General features: G+C 42.8%; 1 protein-coding gene across 1 annotated transcript; it reads right to left on the bottom strand.

The window, feature by feature from the left end:
• Window positions 1-9,091: 9,091 nt before the first annotated feature.
• Window positions 9,092-17,985, bottom strand: LOC309863122 (uncharacterized protein; the record flags this gene model as incomplete). The annotated part of the gene is made up of 5 exons (XM_082727593.1): window positions 9,092-13,733; window positions 16,670-16,925; window positions 17,017-17,138; window positions 17,252-17,415; window positions 17,911-17,985. 5 exons carry the CDS (start codon window positions 17,983-17,985, stop codon window positions 13,559-13,561), a joined length of 792 nt encoding a protein of 263 aa, XP_082583719.1. The 3' UTR covers window positions 9,092-13,558.
• Window positions 17,986-18,150: the final 165 nt, after the last annotated feature.

Raw genomic sequence — 18,150 nt, 5'->3', positions numbered from 1 at the left:
GGAAGCAAGAATTACTTGAGGGCCATGTCACAAACTGATACTAAAATCCATCCTCTATCCCCTAACAATTAAACTCCCTACCACAGGTAAATTAAACCCTCACCTTCTCAAGGTCACCAAACATTGCATCCCCTTACAACATCATCTCAAAGTCAAGAATCTTGATATCTTAAACCAGGCCCAAAGGTGGATGAAGCCACTGGATGGCTCTCTTGAGTCATAACCTTAGATCTTTCCAAGGTCTTAGCAAAGGATTTTACTGCTCTCCCCTCAGATTCATTTTCATACCATAATGGCCTGGTGGAGCCTGGATTTGATCTTTGTTCGGAAACCATTTCTTTGTTTTAGCATTGTTTCCTTTTCTAGCCTTGGAAGGTATACATCATCATTTCCACAATATCTTATTAGCTATGTAAGTTAATTTTATTCATTGTGGGAGGGGATTGCAAGAAGATGTCAATTATAAGAGCCTGGAATCATTGGGTTCGTGAAGCCTGGATACTACATCCACTAACATCTTGGATAAATTAATTTTTAAAAAATCCTGTTAAGCCAGCTTCATCCCTTTTGGTATTTATTGAATTTTTTTTTAATTCTAAAAATCACCCACATTTATCATTAAGTTGCCATTGTAGTTTCAATTCGGTATTACAATCTTTTCAGGTCTTTTTGAATTTTTTTGAAGAATTTTTTTTTTATTATTATTTTAGAGAGAGAGAGAGCAGGAGGAGAGAATCTCAGCAGACTTCCTTCCGAGTGTGGAACCTTGACTTGGGCTCAATCCCACGACTCTGAGATCATGACCTGAGCCAAAACCAAGAGTCAGACGCTTAATAGACTGAACCACCTAGGCACCTGATCTCTTTGAATTTTAATTCTATCATATGAACAACTCTGCACAGCTTTGAATTCTTGATAAGTATGATAGTTATGGAATTTTTAAAAAATACATTTACTGGGGGACCTGGGTGGTTCAGTTGTTAAGCGTCTGTCTTGGGCTCAGGTCACGATTCCAGGGTCCTGGGATCAAGCTCCACACTGGGCTCTCTACTCAGCAGAAAGCTTGCTTCTCCCTCTCTCACTCCCCCGCTTCTGTTCCCTCTCTCTTTGTGTTTCTCTAACAAAAAGATAAATAAAAGTTCTCTAAAAAATGCATTTATTGGGGGCACCTGTGTGGCTCAGTGGGTTAAAGCCTCTGCCTTCAGCTCAGGTCATGATCTCAGGGTCCTGGGATCGAGTCCCACATTGGGCGCTCTGCTAAGCTGCGAGCCTGCTTCCTCCTCTCTCTGCCTGCCTCTCTGCCTACTTGTGATTTCTGTCAAATAAATAAAATCTTTTTAAAAATGCATGCATTGATAGAAATGTTGCTAAACATTTGTGTCTCTAGACCGATTTAGACCATTTTCTTGATAAAATAAGTACATATATCTTCACCTACACTATTCTAGAAATGACACATTAAATTCATTTTCTGTAATATATAAATAGGGGTCCATTTTTCCCATGCACATAAAAAATAAACAGCAGGCAGCTCCAACTTCATCAAGAACTCTAATATATTTCAAAAGGTTGGTTAACTAAACAGGCAAAATCCTCAAGAAATGAGTACTGAAGACTACAATGTTTTAAATTCTTTAGTGTGAAAACTTGAAACATAACTTATTTACTAAGGCTTTAGACAAAATATCAGCATTTGGCAAAGTTATGGGGTGGAATAAATTCATTATCCTTTGCTCACTCCTTAAGATTAGAAACAATGTTTTTCTCATTGTTTTTGCCCATTGGACTTAGCAAAATACTTTATGCTTATAGATCCTTTATAATAAATACTTTTAACTGTTGAATTGGTTGATAAATTATTGACAGATCATGAGTTCCCCCTTCTCAAATTTCTTGGTACCCAATTCCTCTTTGCCAGTGCCTGTTACACTACTGACGTCTTTCCGTAGTGTTCCAAGATGGGAATCTTTTTCAACCTTCCTCTATTCAATCAAAAGTTGACTATTTTTAATAAGAAAGAAGTTGGACAGTCTAATAACATTTAGGGACCATGGGCAATGCCTGACTCTATATTAGGGCATCTAATGATGTGGATTTTCTGATACAGTTAAACTGACAAATAAGTGAAAAGTTTTGGGCAAGCTTTAGGCTGCCTTACAACCATAATAGGTTACCATCAATTTGTGTTCTCAGTAAGATCAGTCTTGGTTGAACATGTCAGTTGGTGAATTGTCTTCCAGGAAAATCTGGAATCCCTAATATTGGGATTCCAAAACTATATTCCTATGTGTTCCTTGTCATGATTCCTTTTCTCTGTCAACTAACTTAGAAATCAGTTCTTTAGATGAATAGCATCTCTCTATTTCTGTTGGTGGCTCATCATTCAGTCAATCACATAAACTCAAAAATTTTAGAAGATCAGTTGGTTAAGCATCTGCCTTTGGCTCATGTCATGATCCTGAAGTCCCAGGACTAAGCCCTGCATTGGGCTCCCTGCTTGACAGGGAGTCTGCTTTTCCTTCCTCCATACCCCAATGTAAACCTTTCAGTTTACCTCTCTTTATAGTTTGGTTTCACATCCTTGCATTAACCTACCAAAGTACGGCATCTATCCATTCATTATTTTGCTCAAAAACCTCACTTCCATCTACTCAGTGCCTATACAATTAACTATAAACTTCTTAGTCTGGTTTCAGTGTCTGCAACATTCTATACACAATTTAGCTTTCCAGATTTACCTTCTACTACTTTGACACACTGTATTATTCTGTCTGCGAAACTCCTCTTACATCTACCCTTAAATCTGCCCATTTTTCAAAACCAAAATAAAGAAGTATCTTAGACATGCTTTAATCCTCCCAGCCCAGAAGTAGTCTCACTCTTTTCTGAAAGCCCAGGGTACTTTGTACTACTCCTAAGTTACTTACTGAATTCTGACTTAGGATTCAGTTATATGCTTACATGATTTATCTCTTCTTATATATTTTAAACTTCCTGAGAACATAGGTTATATCATTCCATGTATAGTAGTTAGCACATCTGCTTTACTTAGAGGTGGTTGTTCCTGAATTGGAACCATTATGAAATCAGTTGGGTAAGCATTCTACATTGGATTGCAGTGGTGAATAAGATCACAACATAGTGTAGTCAAGAGAAAAACTGTTGAAGGTCAAACAATCTCACATTTAAATTTTGTTTTACCAGTTTGTAGTTATGTGATTTGTTGCAAATTAGCTAATCTCATGGCATCTCAATTACTTCATCTGGAAAATGGGAATGAATGCCTATTTCATAGATTTAATATCATCATTAGTGAGATGTTGGGTATAAAACACTTATTTTAATAAATCATTATTACCTTCTTATATTCTATTGTTCCTAGCATAGTATTTGATAATTTTTTTATTAAATAAATGAATTATATAGTAAACAAAACATATTATGAATTATAATTTAAACATGCATGTATATTTAATAATTAATAAAAAACATTAGAAGGACATAAAAGAAAGGATAAAAAAGGGAAGAGCAAAGTCGGGAATCAAGATACTACATTTTTTTTTAAGTGAGCAAGAAGAAATTTAATTTGTGACACAGACCTATACTCTTAACTCTACAGAATATGCTGGGAATTCCTGACAATTTTCTAATGGGAAAAACCTAATTACCTATTTTTAATTATTATAGTTCACATCTTAAATTACATATAAAAATGTTTAATACTGCAGCTTATGGGAAGCCCAGCCAGGCTCCAGATTCACAGCCACTGGGGAATTTCTGTGCCAGACCACCCACTACGAAAGTGAAAAGTTGGTACCTTTGCCAGTGTGGAAATTTCTTCAGAAACGAGCTCTAAACTGTTGTAACCATTTCTCCCAGGAAGAAGGGGGGGTGGGACAGCACATGAGAAATTACTGGATAAACACAAATTGCCCAGCTTTCAAAGTAATAATCAAAAGTGGAATTAGTGCTTTTAGCATCACAGCTCTCCTGAACTTAAGTATGTTTATATGCATTTGGGCTGACTTTTTCAGTCTGTTTCTTTGGAGGACACAAACTTAAATGAATAAAGCTAGAATTTCAAGGCAAGTCACGCTATTTAGTTATAGTTGATTTGGATTTTTGTTCATTTTTTATCATCTTTCTCAAAATGTCTTTAAAAACAAGTCATTCAAATAGTAATACTGTAATAGTGTTTGCCTCTTGAAATCTTGTTTTAAGTTTCTTGGGATAACCTTTCATTATGAAGGCAAAAGAAATATCCAAATGGTGGTTAAACCTGGAGAAGTTATAAAAGGGTGCACAAGGTAGGCAAAGGGATAACTGGATGATGGGCGCTAAGGAGAGCATTTGTTGTAATGAGCCCTGGATGTTATATGCAATTGATAAATTGCTAAATTCTACCCCCTGAAACTAACAGTGTTAGCTAAATTGAATTTGAATTAAATATTAAAAAAAAGGAAGGGTACACAAAATTAGTCTCTGCTCATAACTTTTCCATTTTGGAAAAATTAATATTTGACATCTTTTATCTTAAAGGTATTATCTCATCTATAAATAGGAACAGTCTGAAAATCTACTTTCTTGGACTAATGCAGAACAGATGTTTGTAAAAGTGCCTGAAATATAATAGACCTTCAATAAATATTATTGTGTTGGCAAAAAAGCTTAACAGGAGTGTGTATGTTTGTGTACACAACTCTACTTTACCTCCTCCATACTTCCCAGGTAGTATTAGTGGAGGACACCAGAAGATGAGATTTTTCTTCTGACAGCAGTGCCTTTGAGGATCTCAAAAGACGGTATCATAGTTTCAAAAGCACTTTCTTCTGCTTTTTCCAGGGGAGAAGAGTATTTATGGGGGTGGGAAAGGGACACTCTATTGAAGCAAGAACTTTTGGCTGTAAGTAACAGAAACCTGATTTTAACTACCTTTAACAAACCAGGAAATAAATATTGACCCAAGTAGCAAAATCTCAGGAAGGCCATGGACCTCAAGGATCACAGAAACAAGGACGCATGGCTAGAGTCACTCTCCATCCAACTCTAATCTGTGCTACTCTCTGAGTCAGCTTCCTGTCTTACTAGAGACTGCAACCTTCTACCCTGGAGAACCTTGCTTTAGAAATCTCTTCATGAAAAGGACTTCTCTCTAAAGTCCATTTGAAATTCCTAAAGAGGGACTGAAGGGTCAGCCCAGGTCATATCCCTCTTTTTGTGAATAGAGAGACCAATTCTATAAATGGCAGCCTCCACTAGACAATATAGTTTAAGTAAAGAGAAGAGCATTTCCTCCAAAAAGAAGACACTTCTATTTCCAGAAGGAGGAGGGTGGTGCTGGGCAGACAAAAGAAATAGTTTTAAAATTATACTTCTAAAACCTCAGAATTTTACTTACTAAATATGAAATAAAATATATTTTTCAGTTGCTTGTTATTTTCTATAAATTTTCCTCTCTCTTAGTGTTTGTCTTATATTTCTTCTATCTCAAATGTTTTTCTTAAACTGAACCACTAAGTCCTGTTCTTTCCCTCCTTCAAATCTGTGCTTAAGATTGACTTCCATTGAGGGCCCTTATTGCATGGAGCACTGGGTGTGGTGCATAAACAATGACTCTTGGAACACTGAAAAATAAAATAAAATTTAAAAAAAAAGATTCACTTCCTTGACTTCAGGTAAAATGTAGCTAATTGGATAAATTTATTTCTCTTTCCCCCAAAATGCGATTAAAATGGCAGGGGTGGGGTTGCCTGGGTGGATCAGTGGGTTAAAGCCTCTGCCTCACCTCAGGTCATGATCCCAGGGTTCTGGGATAGTCCCACTTTGGGCTCTCTGCTCAGTGGGGAACCTGCTTCCTCCCCCCATCTCTCACTGTCTGCCTCTCTGCCTACTTGTGATCTCTGTCTGTCAAATAAATAAATAAAATCTTTTAAAAAATAATAAAAAAAAAACAGAAAAAAAAATGGCAGGGGGGAGGGGAGAGAGAGTAAAGAAAGAGAGGGAGAAAAAGAGAACGTTAAGTGCAAAGAATAACCGGGGACACTGCAACAGATGAAAAGTGACAAAAACTTATAGAAGTAGATACATAGTAGATTAGTTACCTATTGTAATGTAACAAGTTACTTAAAACTTATTTTCTTAAAACAACAAATATTATGTCACCCAGTTTTTGTTTTTGTTTTTGTTTTTAAGATTTTTATGTCACCCAGTTTTGAGGGGAAGGAATCTGGGAGCAGCTTAGGCGGCGGTCAAATTGCGGGCCACAGCTGCAGTCATTCAGGGAGCTGGAGAATCCACTTCCAAGCTCACACACATGGCTGTTGGCAGGAGGCTTCGGTTTCTCACTATAAAGAAATACTTGATGCTTGTGAAATACTAACTACAATAAGAGAAAGTGTAATAGTAGAGAAGCTAGCTGATGCCACCTAAATCAAGCAAGCAATGTAACATCAGGAGATACTGTTAGAGTGGACGTTGTATGCCTAGGAACAGAGCATCGTTTCTATGTTATTCCTGAATATCACAGAAGATATGTAATTGGAAGCTAATCACATGAAAACATCACATGCACACCCCAAACTGAAAACCATTCCACAAAATACCTGACCTATAATCTTCAAATGTGTTAAGTTCGTGAAAGTGTGTTATGTGTTTGGATGCGGCTATGGGAGCACACAGGAGGGGCCCCTCTATCTAATCAATGCCAAGATGTCAGGGAAGACTTTTCCAGTGTAAGGATATCTAAGCTGTTACTTAGGGTTAGGATAGGAAGGGACAATGGAGGGTGAGGAGAGGCAAGAAAGGAGGAGAGGCAAGAAAGGAGGAAGAAAGAAGTCATAATGTACAAGAACAAGGAAAAATCATTTCATTATATACCAACTGATGAGTGTGTGCACTCTTTCGTTAATATTAGCAAGAGTTTGCTCCTTTTCCTGTCCAATCTAAAATGTCACATTTCAGGGGCTCAGGTGGTAGAGCATTCAACTCTATCTCAGGGTGTGAGTTCAAGTCCCACATTGGGGGTAGAGATTATTTAAAAAAATAAAATAAAAAATAAAATGTCACATTTCAAATTAGCTTCTGAGGTTATGCCTATTACTTTAGTCTAACAAATGTGCCTTGAGACACATGTGAAAGAGTAGAACAAATTTGCCATTGATTGTCTCAGTTACTATAATCATTTCTTTTTCAAGCACTAATCAATCATCTAATAAACTGACTAGGCAACATTATTTTCAGAGCAGTTTTAATATATTTCCTTTATATGTCTTTCATGAATGGCATTTTCTAATTGTGTCAACAAAAGTGATACAGAAGACTAAATTCTTTCACACTGGCCGTTTATTTAGTGGTTGAGAGAACAAACCTCTTGTCAGATTGTGTCTCATTTGAGTCCCACTCTAGACCTGACTCTGCCCCATTGGCTGGGTAACCTGAAGCAAGTCGCCTCTGAGCATCAGTTTTCTTATCTGTCAAAAACAGACAAACAAACAAAAAACAGAAACAAACAAACAAACAAAAAAAACCAGTATCTATTTTATAGGATGGTTGTGAGAACAGATTGAAATATGTGAGCATGGGGTGCCTGGGTAGCTCAGTGGGTTAAGCCTCTTCCTTTGGCTCAGGTCATGATCTCAGGGTTCTGGGATCGAGTCTCACATGGGGCTCTCTGCTCAACAGAGAGCCGGCTTCCCCGTCTCTCTCTGCCTGCCTATCTGCCTACTTGTGATTTCTCTCTGTGTGTGACAAATAAATAAATAAAATCTTAAAAAAAAATACGTGAACAGCATTTATCAAAGTGCTTGGCACATAGAAAGATTCAATACATCAGATCTTTGCATCACCCTATAGTTATGTTTAGAAAAGATAATGCATAAAATCAGGTCTAATATAATGGCAAAATATATTTAGAGTGCTGTGAAAAGAATAATGGCCTGTTGTTTCTTGATTTTGTAGATGATTTTCTAATTGATGATTACAGTGCCTGAACCAGTCAAACATAATTTGTCTACTCTATCTCATCTTACAATTTCCCAGTCATCTTCCCCTTTGATTTTTTGAATCCCCAGCCTTATCTAGAGGGGATTCTAAAAAACGGCAAAGCCAGGACGAATGCTTCTTCCAGAAGAGATGGGATTTTGAAAACCATATAGGCACTGCAAAACTCACCTAATTATAACTCAACCATTTCAGCTCCTGCATATATATACTTGTTCGTATAAGTATTCATATGTTTATTTAACATAGTAAATTAAAACATCTTTTCTGGTATATAACAAGACTGATTAAATGTTCCATACATGTCTCACCAAAAGTAATATCAATCTTCCCTTTGTTCTGGTGAAATGTGTTTATTGTTTATAACAGCAGCTGGAAAGTGGGAGTGGAGAAGGTAAATGATCTAAGGAATATTTTGCCACCAGTAAATTAATCAAAAATATTTGAAGTTTGGGGCGCGTGGGTGGCTCAGTGGGTTAAAGCCTCTGCCTTTGGCTCAGGTCATAATCCCAGGGTCCTGGGATTGAGCCCCACATGGGGCTCTCTGTTCCACGGGGAGCCTGCTTCCTCCTCTCTCTGCTTCTGCCTGCATCTCTGCCTACTTGGGATCTCTGTCTGTCAAGTAAATAAATAAAATCTTAAAAAAAAAATTTAGGTTTATGGGGCAACAATTAGCACAAGTAAAAATAACCATGGTTTGTTTGGTCTATGACTTTACTCAAAGTCTGATTGGGTTAGTACTTTTTTGTTGTTCTGAGGTTGACTAACATTTTTAATTTTTCACATGAAATGAAAAGAAATTGTTCATCATTTGTTGTGAAGCACTATATTTTGCTGTTTATTATGAATAGTTAAATTGTTAGGAATGTAAAATTATGGTGAAGATTAGAGGTCTCTTAACTAGTAGAATGGTCCTAGGTTCTGACATTATAAACTTGGAACTTTTGTCATCTACGTGCCCCCATCCTCCAACCACCATGTACATGTCTCTTTTCTGTCTCTCTCACCACACACATTCTCCACGCTACCAAGAAACGTTAAAATGTGTCCAGTACCATATGAACCCTAATCTTCACCCTAAAAATGATATGATTCATTATCTTAAAAGTGCTCTGATATTTTAAAAAAAATGATGGCAGTGACATCTGCTATGGAATTCTTTTACATATCTGATTTGTTGAGAGGAATTTAGGAAAACATTAAAATTAATCTGAGATTCAATTCATGCCAATTTGATAGATTTTAATATCTTAGGCCTTTGATTTTTTTGTGAACAATGTTTTTAATTATACCATTTGATCAACAGGCATTTATTGAACACGTACTACTTAGCAAGTATGATTCCAGGCTCCAACAAAAATAACTTAAAATGACCCCAAAATCTTAACTCATGGTAAAACATCCCACAGGGTAACTGACAAGGGAGTAATATAGATTAAAAAAAAAAAAAAGTTTTCAGTTATGGAAACACTGAGTGCCCAGAAATGAAATTTTAAAAGTAAAAAAGAGAGAATCATGAGGGTAGAATTATCTCTAAAAAAGATGTTGGAAGAAGTTAGAAAGGAAAAGGAATCAATGAGGGTTGGAAATAGGGAAACTCTTCTGTGGAGGAAGATATCTTTCTACTAAATTCTAATCTGAAAATGCAGGATGACAATGAAGGTGTTTTCTAACCATGAAAGGAACACAAATCACCATAAAATACTGCTGACTGAATAACAATAGGATATAACACAAGAAAAATAAGTAGCTTTGTTTGGAGAGGTGCAGAAAGGAATTCATATTAGCACATAAATTCTACACAGGACTGTATCTGGGTTCTTTTAGAATATATAATTTTGACAATATGCGTAAGTGGTAGTTTCAGGCAAAAGGAACTTCCAAACTGAGAACAGTACACTGAACTGAGATGTCCCACTTTGGTGGTCATAATACCAAGGGCAACACCGCCTGGGATGAAAAGTTTGCTATTCACTGACCCCTCCTGGACATCCTGTTTCCAGCATAGCTTTATTAAAAGAATGTTCGCAGTCCCTCTGTTGCATATTCCAATGTTGCATGCTTTACTTATCAGTCCTGACACCTTTACTGGTCACGCAAGCACTCCATATTTATGAATACAAATGGTTTACAAGTAGACTGGATAAAGCAACTTTTCATATCTGGAAGAGTAAACACTAGGAAGCCTTAGTTCAAAAGAGGGGACAAAAGGAGGATAATCCAGCAGCAGCCAAAACTCTGGGGAGAGCCTCCTGAGGTGAAGAAGGGCCCACGGAAAAGGAAGAAATGGGATGGCAGGAAATGAAGGGAAGGTAAAGAAGAGGGATGCAAAGAGAGAGACATAACTTTCTCCCATCCATGAAGTTGTGTTGGCAACAGCTCTTCGGAACCCTCTGTCCTCGACAAGGCATTGCACGTGACTACAGAGTCCAGCAGAGTCCTGGCTTGGCAGCTGCTCCAGCCGCTATGGCCTCATCTTCTCTCCACTTCCACGGTGGCACCTCACCCAGATTCCTTTCTTGTCAAACTTGTTTCCAATCACCCAAGCCCTCTAGTCTGTGACCTCTTGGTCAAGCTGTCTGTTACACAGGACGCAAATAGGTTGAGAATGTCAGATAACATGGTAATTTTGTGGGGGGAGAAGACAGAGTGAGCACTGCAATACCCTTTATCTTATCCCTTTCCCCAGCTACCTGCACCTTTAATAGTAAAGGCCCTTTCCCCACCTGTGTTTCTCTGAGTCTCTAAGTCACTGCAGGGCAACTGAGTGTGACTCATGTCTCTTTTTATTTACTTTGATGTGTTCATTCCCTCTGGGGAGCTAACTGGTAGAACATTTGAGTCAATTCTATTTTTCCAAGGGAAGTGGGGTAACACAAAGTTGGGTGATGACAAAAGTGGGTTATATTGCTCTACAGTAATCACATAAAAATAGTGTGTTCTGAACTTAGGGCACTGACACTACTTGAAGTGATGAATATTCTGTAACCACATCTTACCCTCAAAGTCCTTTCCCCTAGAACTGATTAATATTCAACTATTACAAATACATGGTACTCACCACATGCCTGATACCTGCTGAGGCTCTGGAACCTTGTTCCCTGAATGTCCCTGCTGCCCTCCTCTACCTCCCACCAGAAATTCTCACAGTTTACAGGCTGCAAACACGCTGGAGAAGTGGTTTCTGAAGAAGCTATGACATGACCGTGAGAGTAATGGAATGCTGCACAGCTCACACCAGGTGCATAAGCCACACCAGATGCAAAAGTCACTTTCTCACACCCCTGAGTACAAAGATTTGGGTGAAGGTTCTCGGTAAAAAATTATGCTGCTTTGGGGTGCCTGGGTGGCTCAGTGGGTTAAGCCTCTTTCTTGGGCTCAGGTCATGATCTCAGGGTCCTGGGATCCAGCCCTGCATAAGGCTCTCTGCTCAGCAGGGAGCCTGCTTTCCCCTCACTCTCTAGCTGCCTTTCTGCCTACTTGTGATATCTCTCTCTCTCTCCCCCTGTCAAATAAATAAAATCTTTTTTAAAAAAAGTTATGTTGCTTCAATGACCAGATCATAGATAGAGTCCAAGGTGGGGAGTCAGGGTGTTGCCCGCTCAATAAATCTTTACTAGGAGGTTATTATAGTCCAGGCACTGTGTTTTGAGTAAAGCAACTATTGTGGATAGAAATAAGCCAATCTGCCTTAGAAGTAGGCGAATTACTCTGCAGGTTGGTTGGCAGCTCCCAAAAGCTTTATATAACATTACATCCTTCTCTTGCTAGCACCTTCTTTATCTCTTTCCTTGAATAGGGGAGAGGGGAAGGGAGAGGTTCGACAAAGGGTGTGAGAGATTTGGAAACAGAATGACCTTTCTCTTCAGGGATTTGCTGAACACCACGACATGCTAATGTTTCCAGGTAAAGGCAAAAGAACTCAGGAGGTGCACTAATCCTGAATTCTTTCCCCGTAGTTACCTTTTCATAAATTCTGTGTATTTGACGGGGCAAGTGGGTCTAGCCAGTACTTAAGTTTAAAGAAATAAATAAGTCAGAGTGGGAAACAGGCTGCGCCCTGGAGAGGGGAGTCGGGGTGGGACCTGAGCTTCGGATTTCCGTAGGACCGTGTGTAAGGGTTCAGCCCCGGGGAGGAGCAGCCCCCACCCCCGCCCCTTGCACCGCCCACCTTGCGCCTCCACTCAGGCTCCAGCCTGACTTGCAGAGGGCTCCCGCTCCACTCACGTCCCACCCAGCCCTGCCTCCCAGGGTCCATCCAGTGCGCCAGGGCTGGTGGTGGATTCCCGGAGTCGACCCATCAGCTTGGGTTCTTGACCATGTAGGCAGCCTCTCCTAGAACTTCAGCTACTCTCGCTAATTTTAAGATACGAAAGGCTGTTCCAGGACTTTCTGTGTACCTCAGGTGTGAAAGGAAAGGAAATTCGCTTGTGTTTGAAAGCTCAAACATCAGGTTACTCAAGGAGAACGGCTGGTTCGATGACCCCCATCTCCCCCGCCTCCACCTAAGCTCACGGGCCGGCCGGCGAATGATCCCTAGGAAGTGGATGCCAGAAGGGTCTGTGCATTGGGCCGGGGACATTGCCAGGGCAGCTCTTGGCGCAGAGCTCGCTATAGGTCCTCTCTCCCAGGATCGGATAGATGATTCATTTTTATATGTAACGTTTTACTCCACTCTATAGCTCTGGCTGGTTAATGTTCAACCCTAGGGCTTCGAGAGGCAGCTCTCGGGAGGCAGGCAGGGATGACCCATTCAAGGTATATGGCCGCTCGGGAATGAAGGCACAGAAGCCCGAGAGAGGGTGAGGAGGGTTGTGGCGGGGAGTCGGCGGGTGGGGCGGGGCGCTGCTCGGGCCTGGGCCTCCCTGGGCCGACTCCCGAGACTGCGGAGAAACCAAGCTCTCCGTGGCCCGGGCCGGCAGGCGCCCCTGAGGCACAGCCAACAGGCAAAGCTCAGCCTGGGCCCTGACCGCCCACGACGCCGCAGCCTGAGCCGAGAGCGGCGCGTGCGGGGGGGCGACGAGAGCGCGGACGCGGGGGCGGGTGCTTCGCCCCGGAGCGACCTCGGGGCGGCTCTGTGCTGCCCCAGCGACCCGGTGGCGATGCTAGCCTGGCGCTTCGGCTCGGGGACGCCGGAGGGAGGTGGGCGCGCGGCGGCAGCTGAGGATTAGGTTCGGGTGTTATCGTCCCGAGGGACGTGCAAACACTAGTGCGGGGACACGAAAGGGGTCCTCGGAGGTGCGTGGGTTGCCTTCTGGGCCGCCACTTCTCCGGGCGCCTCTGAAAATAGCGTCAGGGTAATGCGAAGCAGCACGTCTTGCCATCGCCCTTCTCCCTTGTTGCCCGGCCAAAAAAATGAACATTAAGATAAAGCAGCTGTTCTGGTCAGTAGAAGGCGGTAGGACAGGAGTGTGCCCCAGCCACAGTTCAGTGAGGCCGAAGGCGAGGCAAGTTCAGGTGGAACGGCGGCACCCTGGGTCCTTCTAAGAGTTGGGCCGCGTGGCTGCCGCAGAACCGCTGAGTCCAGAAGATCCTGGTCAGATGTCCAGACTGCGGTCCCCTAGAGCTGGGAAGTTGAGAAGGCGGGGGTTGGGGGGATGCTGCAAGGGAAAAGAAGATTCCGGGCTGGGGAGCGGAGCTTCACGCCGCTGAGCAGCAGCCTAGAATTCGCAGGCGGGACTTTTTCTTTTTCTTTCTTTCCCCTTCTTCTTTCTTTCTTTCTCTCTCTCTTTTTTCTGTCGAAGAAACAAACAAGACCCTGCCTCATCAGATAAGACTGGCTCCTACGATTTCAAGGACTTTAAGCGAGGGCTGGAGGCGCTGAGGTTAGTAGAATGTGAATGAACATTGCCTGAGGCCCGCAGAAGGGTTTTATTTTACTTTCTTTTGTTTGATACTATATTATTTTCTAACAAAGTGACCTGTCGTCTGTAGCGTTGGGCTCCTGCAGGCAAAGCCCCTTCCTTGGCACTGGGAATGGCCTGCAGGGTCTCTGCCTCTGTCCACATCAGGGACCCCACCCCGTGCCAGCACACTGCCGCGTGAAATCACACACGCCGGTCGTCAACCAAACGCAGGCAGTCGCGTTAAGTGAAGCCAAAGAAGGCCCGGCTAGTCCATCCCAGAGGACAGAGAAAGATACCATGAAGCTTCTACTGGGTGCAGCAACCCTCCCCAGATACCCAGAGAAGCAGAGTTGAGGGGGCTATTGACGCAAGCAGAATGGGGTAAGAGTTCAAGAATTGGGTTGTCACTAGTCTGGGATCCAAGTGCCATTTAACATGCTGCCCCACTGCCTTCTCGGGAACAGCTGAGACGGTTCTAGGTCTCACCTTCACAGAGTGAAGATAAATGTTCCTGCCCGGGGATTGCGTGGGAGGGGTCCAGCACGGCTGCAAACTGTCGATGAAGACAGGAAGGCTTTGCTACTTCTGGACAGAGGAAGCATTGGTAGAGAGAGTCTTAGGGGATCTAAGGACTTAGATCCTTAGCCCTGGTATATGAGGTCCTAGCATAAGCCGACCATTTTCTAAGCTGATAGAACAGGGGGGAAAAAACCCACCAAAAACCAAAAAACCAGAACAAACTAAGAACGAACAAAAAAGCTTTGGTGTTGATAAAGAAAACAGGAGAGGGGGAAGATATGAGGGGAAAGAGACAGGGCAAAGTGGAAGGAGGGGAGCACCTTAAACATGTTTGCAGGAAGAATGGTAGAACTAGGTCTGGAAAGATCCATCAAAGTCAAAGGGTGCAGACACATACCCTGTTCAGTGAGGGCACAATGAGTCTCAACTTAGCCCTTCAGAGAGAAGAAAAAAAAAATGCAGTCCCTCACACAGCTCTCAGAAATTAACACCTTTACCACACATTTATTAATTTTTTATATATTTCTAAAAAAAATTTATATAGTTCTTTTAGTCATTTTTTTGACTGAGGAATTTAAGCTTCAACTATCTCCTGTTTTCCAGTTGCCACTGAACTGTTAATATATTGTTACAAAACAAATAGCAATGATTTTTTTAACACAATTAAGTAGAATTAAATACAACTTTGATGGTACCTTTTATGTTTTCCAGGCCTTCTCTATTCTTCAAAATCTAAAATCAACATTTACATAAAATACATAAAATACTCAGCAAGAAATGAAGTTATACATCCCACGCACAATAAATTCTGGATTCTATCTTTTCAGATAGAATGTCAACAACCAGAAAGCCTCTCTTCATGGGGGGCGGGGAAGAGGGGTTTGGGAAGCAGAGTGACAAATAAACTTTTAAGATTAGAGTAAAATTTCTCTGGTTTCTCTGCTAAAACCTGAAAAGGAAAAGAAGGTTTCTATGTAACACATTCTTCTTCTTCTTCTTCTTCTTCTTTAATCTCTTCTTCAATTGTCACTTTCTCAAGTTCAGTGAAAATGCAATTGTCAGATTAGGGACGCTGGGGGACGAAAGGTCGTCTTAAAATATTTCTTTTGAAAATCTATGAGAAACTTCTCCCGTTTATTTCTCCATCAGCCACGTTTCTTGGTTCCCCATGTGCTTAGTTAACTGCTGCTTGCGGGGGGGGGGGGGGGTGGCGCTGGGGAGGGTGTTAATAAATCAATCAATAGAGACTATATTCATAAAGGCCTCTGATCTGATTACACCCCCTCTTTTTTTGGTTCCTCTCTAAAAAATTTACCTCGGCGAGCCAGGGACTCCCAGCGCAGCCCGCGTCAACGGAGAGCTTCGGGCGGGAGGCTGGGGAGCCCCGGCGACGGCAGCGAAGGCGCCCGTGGATTACGATGTGGATTGCAGGGCAGACCTTTGTTTGGTCACATTCGCGACGCCGGGCGGGGGGGTGGGGGTGGGGGTGGGCGGGGGGCTCAGCAGTTTCTCCTCCTTCGACAGCGTGCCAGGTTTTTATAGACTTGCCTTAAAAAGAGTTCTCTGCTCTTCTCAGGGTTAATTTATGGGGCTTTCGAGGAATACTGGGACTTTTAAGATGCTCTTCATTCCCCCCCCCCATTATTTTTGTTGTTGTTACACTCCTAAAGGCACTCCCGCGTTTCAGCACCTCACAGGACAGGGTGGGGGTGGAAGAAAGAGCAGGGCTGGGAGGCGAAGGGAGGATTTGTCTCCTAATCAAACCGCCCACATGGCTCAGGTTGCCCAACATCGTTTTTAAAATTAAATTTCTAGCCAAGTTAAGGGCAGTAAAACTCAGATTTAGGAACTGGGAGGAAATTGAGACACAGGTGGGCCACATACACCTTTTCCCAGGTCTCCACCAATTTGAATTCTCTATTAAGGGAATGAAGAGTTTGAGGACTTAAGAGTTTTAAAAGTCTAAAAACCGGGGACAGGCGAGAGAAAGGATTAGAGCAACAGGTGAGGGGTGACTGGGGTGGGAGGGGTGGGGAGAAAGCCCTTCGACCGCACATTGTGCGGGATTCCTGGTCCAGCACCCCCGCCCCAGCCTCTGGGCATGCAGAAGTGGGGGGCAGAGCACTGAGGCCTAGCCTAGGCTCCTGGGGACCCGACCTCCGGCTCGCCATATTTGATCCCAGGCGGGGGAGGTTGGTGTCCATGCTATAGATTACCTTAAAGGTTCCTTTAAGCACTTTAATACACAACTAGCTCAGAAATCATTAAGAGACCTAGAGAAGGAGAAAAAATACCCTCACACTCACCGGTAATAAGTGTTGACATGCAGCAAAAATCGATTGAGTGGAACCGAGGTGGTGGCAGTAGCGATGGCTGAAGAGGGGGACCCGCGTGGGAGCGGGAGGGGCGTGAGGACCGACTCCACTGGCTCGGGAATTAGGCTTTTCTCGCTTGGAAGGAAAAAGAGGGGCGGAAAAGTGTCGGCGGCCACGCGGGGATGGGTATGGGGAACAAGGGGGCTGAAGAGGGTAATTCTTCCTTCTGGAAGTCCAGAGAAAGGAGCTGAGGTGGGAAAAAGGGCTTCTCATCAGTCCCGAGTCTCCGCCCCCAGCCCGCACCACTCAAGTTGGGGATGAGACAACTCTTCCCAAACCTCGACTTCCATTTTTGTTTTCTGCAGATTGATTGATTGCCTCGAAATAGAGCTCTATTCCAGCCAGCAAACTAGGCCGAGGTCCGCCTCCTGGAGCCAGCTCTCCCAAGTCACTCTTGGACCTGCAGGAGACGCAAATCCTCCCAGCAGGTCTCATTAGCGTTTCCAGCCCCCATCCCCAAATCCCCTCTCCCAGTCACCTCCCTCCCCTCCCCTGCTGCCCCTCCCCCCATACCAGGCGGAGCTCGGGGAGGCCCGGACCGCTGGGCTCCGCGGCTCCAGAAGCCAAAGTCCGCCCGTGGGGACCGTTTTCCTCTCCACTGCTCTCAAGTGAACAACAAGGACGGAGGTGACCCTCGGCCAAAGGACTTTTATCTGCCCCCCACTGCCGCGTGATCCCTCCGTAGGTTAGAGGCAGAGCTTAAAAAAGAAAGAAAGAAAGAAAGTTAATGTGCATTGAGCACTGATCTTAAATCGGGGACATTATCTGCGATCTCTTTAAGTGGTAGCGGCAGTCCCATGCAGAACAAAGACTCAGTGTTTGAGCCTCAAAAGCTTATAGGTAAAGTTTCAGCCAGATAAAAGTAACCTAAGCGCAAAAACACAGGTTTTCTCGGCTCCAGAAAACTGCTGGCTTCTTTTCGCTCCCTACTCCCCAGGGTGTGTTTGTCCTCGCCCACTGGGGGGAGGAGGGTGACCAGAATAGCAAAGGACCTCAGAATTTACCCTTCATACCCCCTCCCCCAGCGCCTCGGTAATGAATTCCTTAGGACTAAGTCGTATTTGCTACAATTTGTTACGAAATCAAATTTCACATTAAAAAAAAAAAAAAGAAAGCTGAAAACCACCAACAAAGGAAGAGCGGGTGCTTAAAGTTCTTTTAAACACTCACACCGACCTCATTCCCCGTTTAGATGTCAGAGGATGGGAGGGAGGGCCAGGGCTGTAATTCATCTTGATTTGCTTCATTGTCCCGCAGTTTGCAAACCATAATCCTGTATAATTTCAGGAACAAGCAGGTTTAGAATTAATGGGTCAATATTATTTAAAACAAAACACGGGGATCATGACCTTTGCCTCAACTACATATTGCTCTACAAGACTCAGGAAACTCCACTCTAACCTCTCAACCCC

This window comes from Mustela nivalis (assembly GCF_964662115.1).
Source record: "Mustela nivalis genome assembly, chromosome: 4".
Classification (NCBI taxonomy): Eukaryota; Metazoa; Chordata; class Mammalia; order Carnivora; family Mustelidae; genus Mustela; species Mustela nivalis.
The sequence above is the reverse complement of the archived record's forward strand: the minus strand, read 5'-3'. Positions and strand labels throughout refer to the sequence as shown.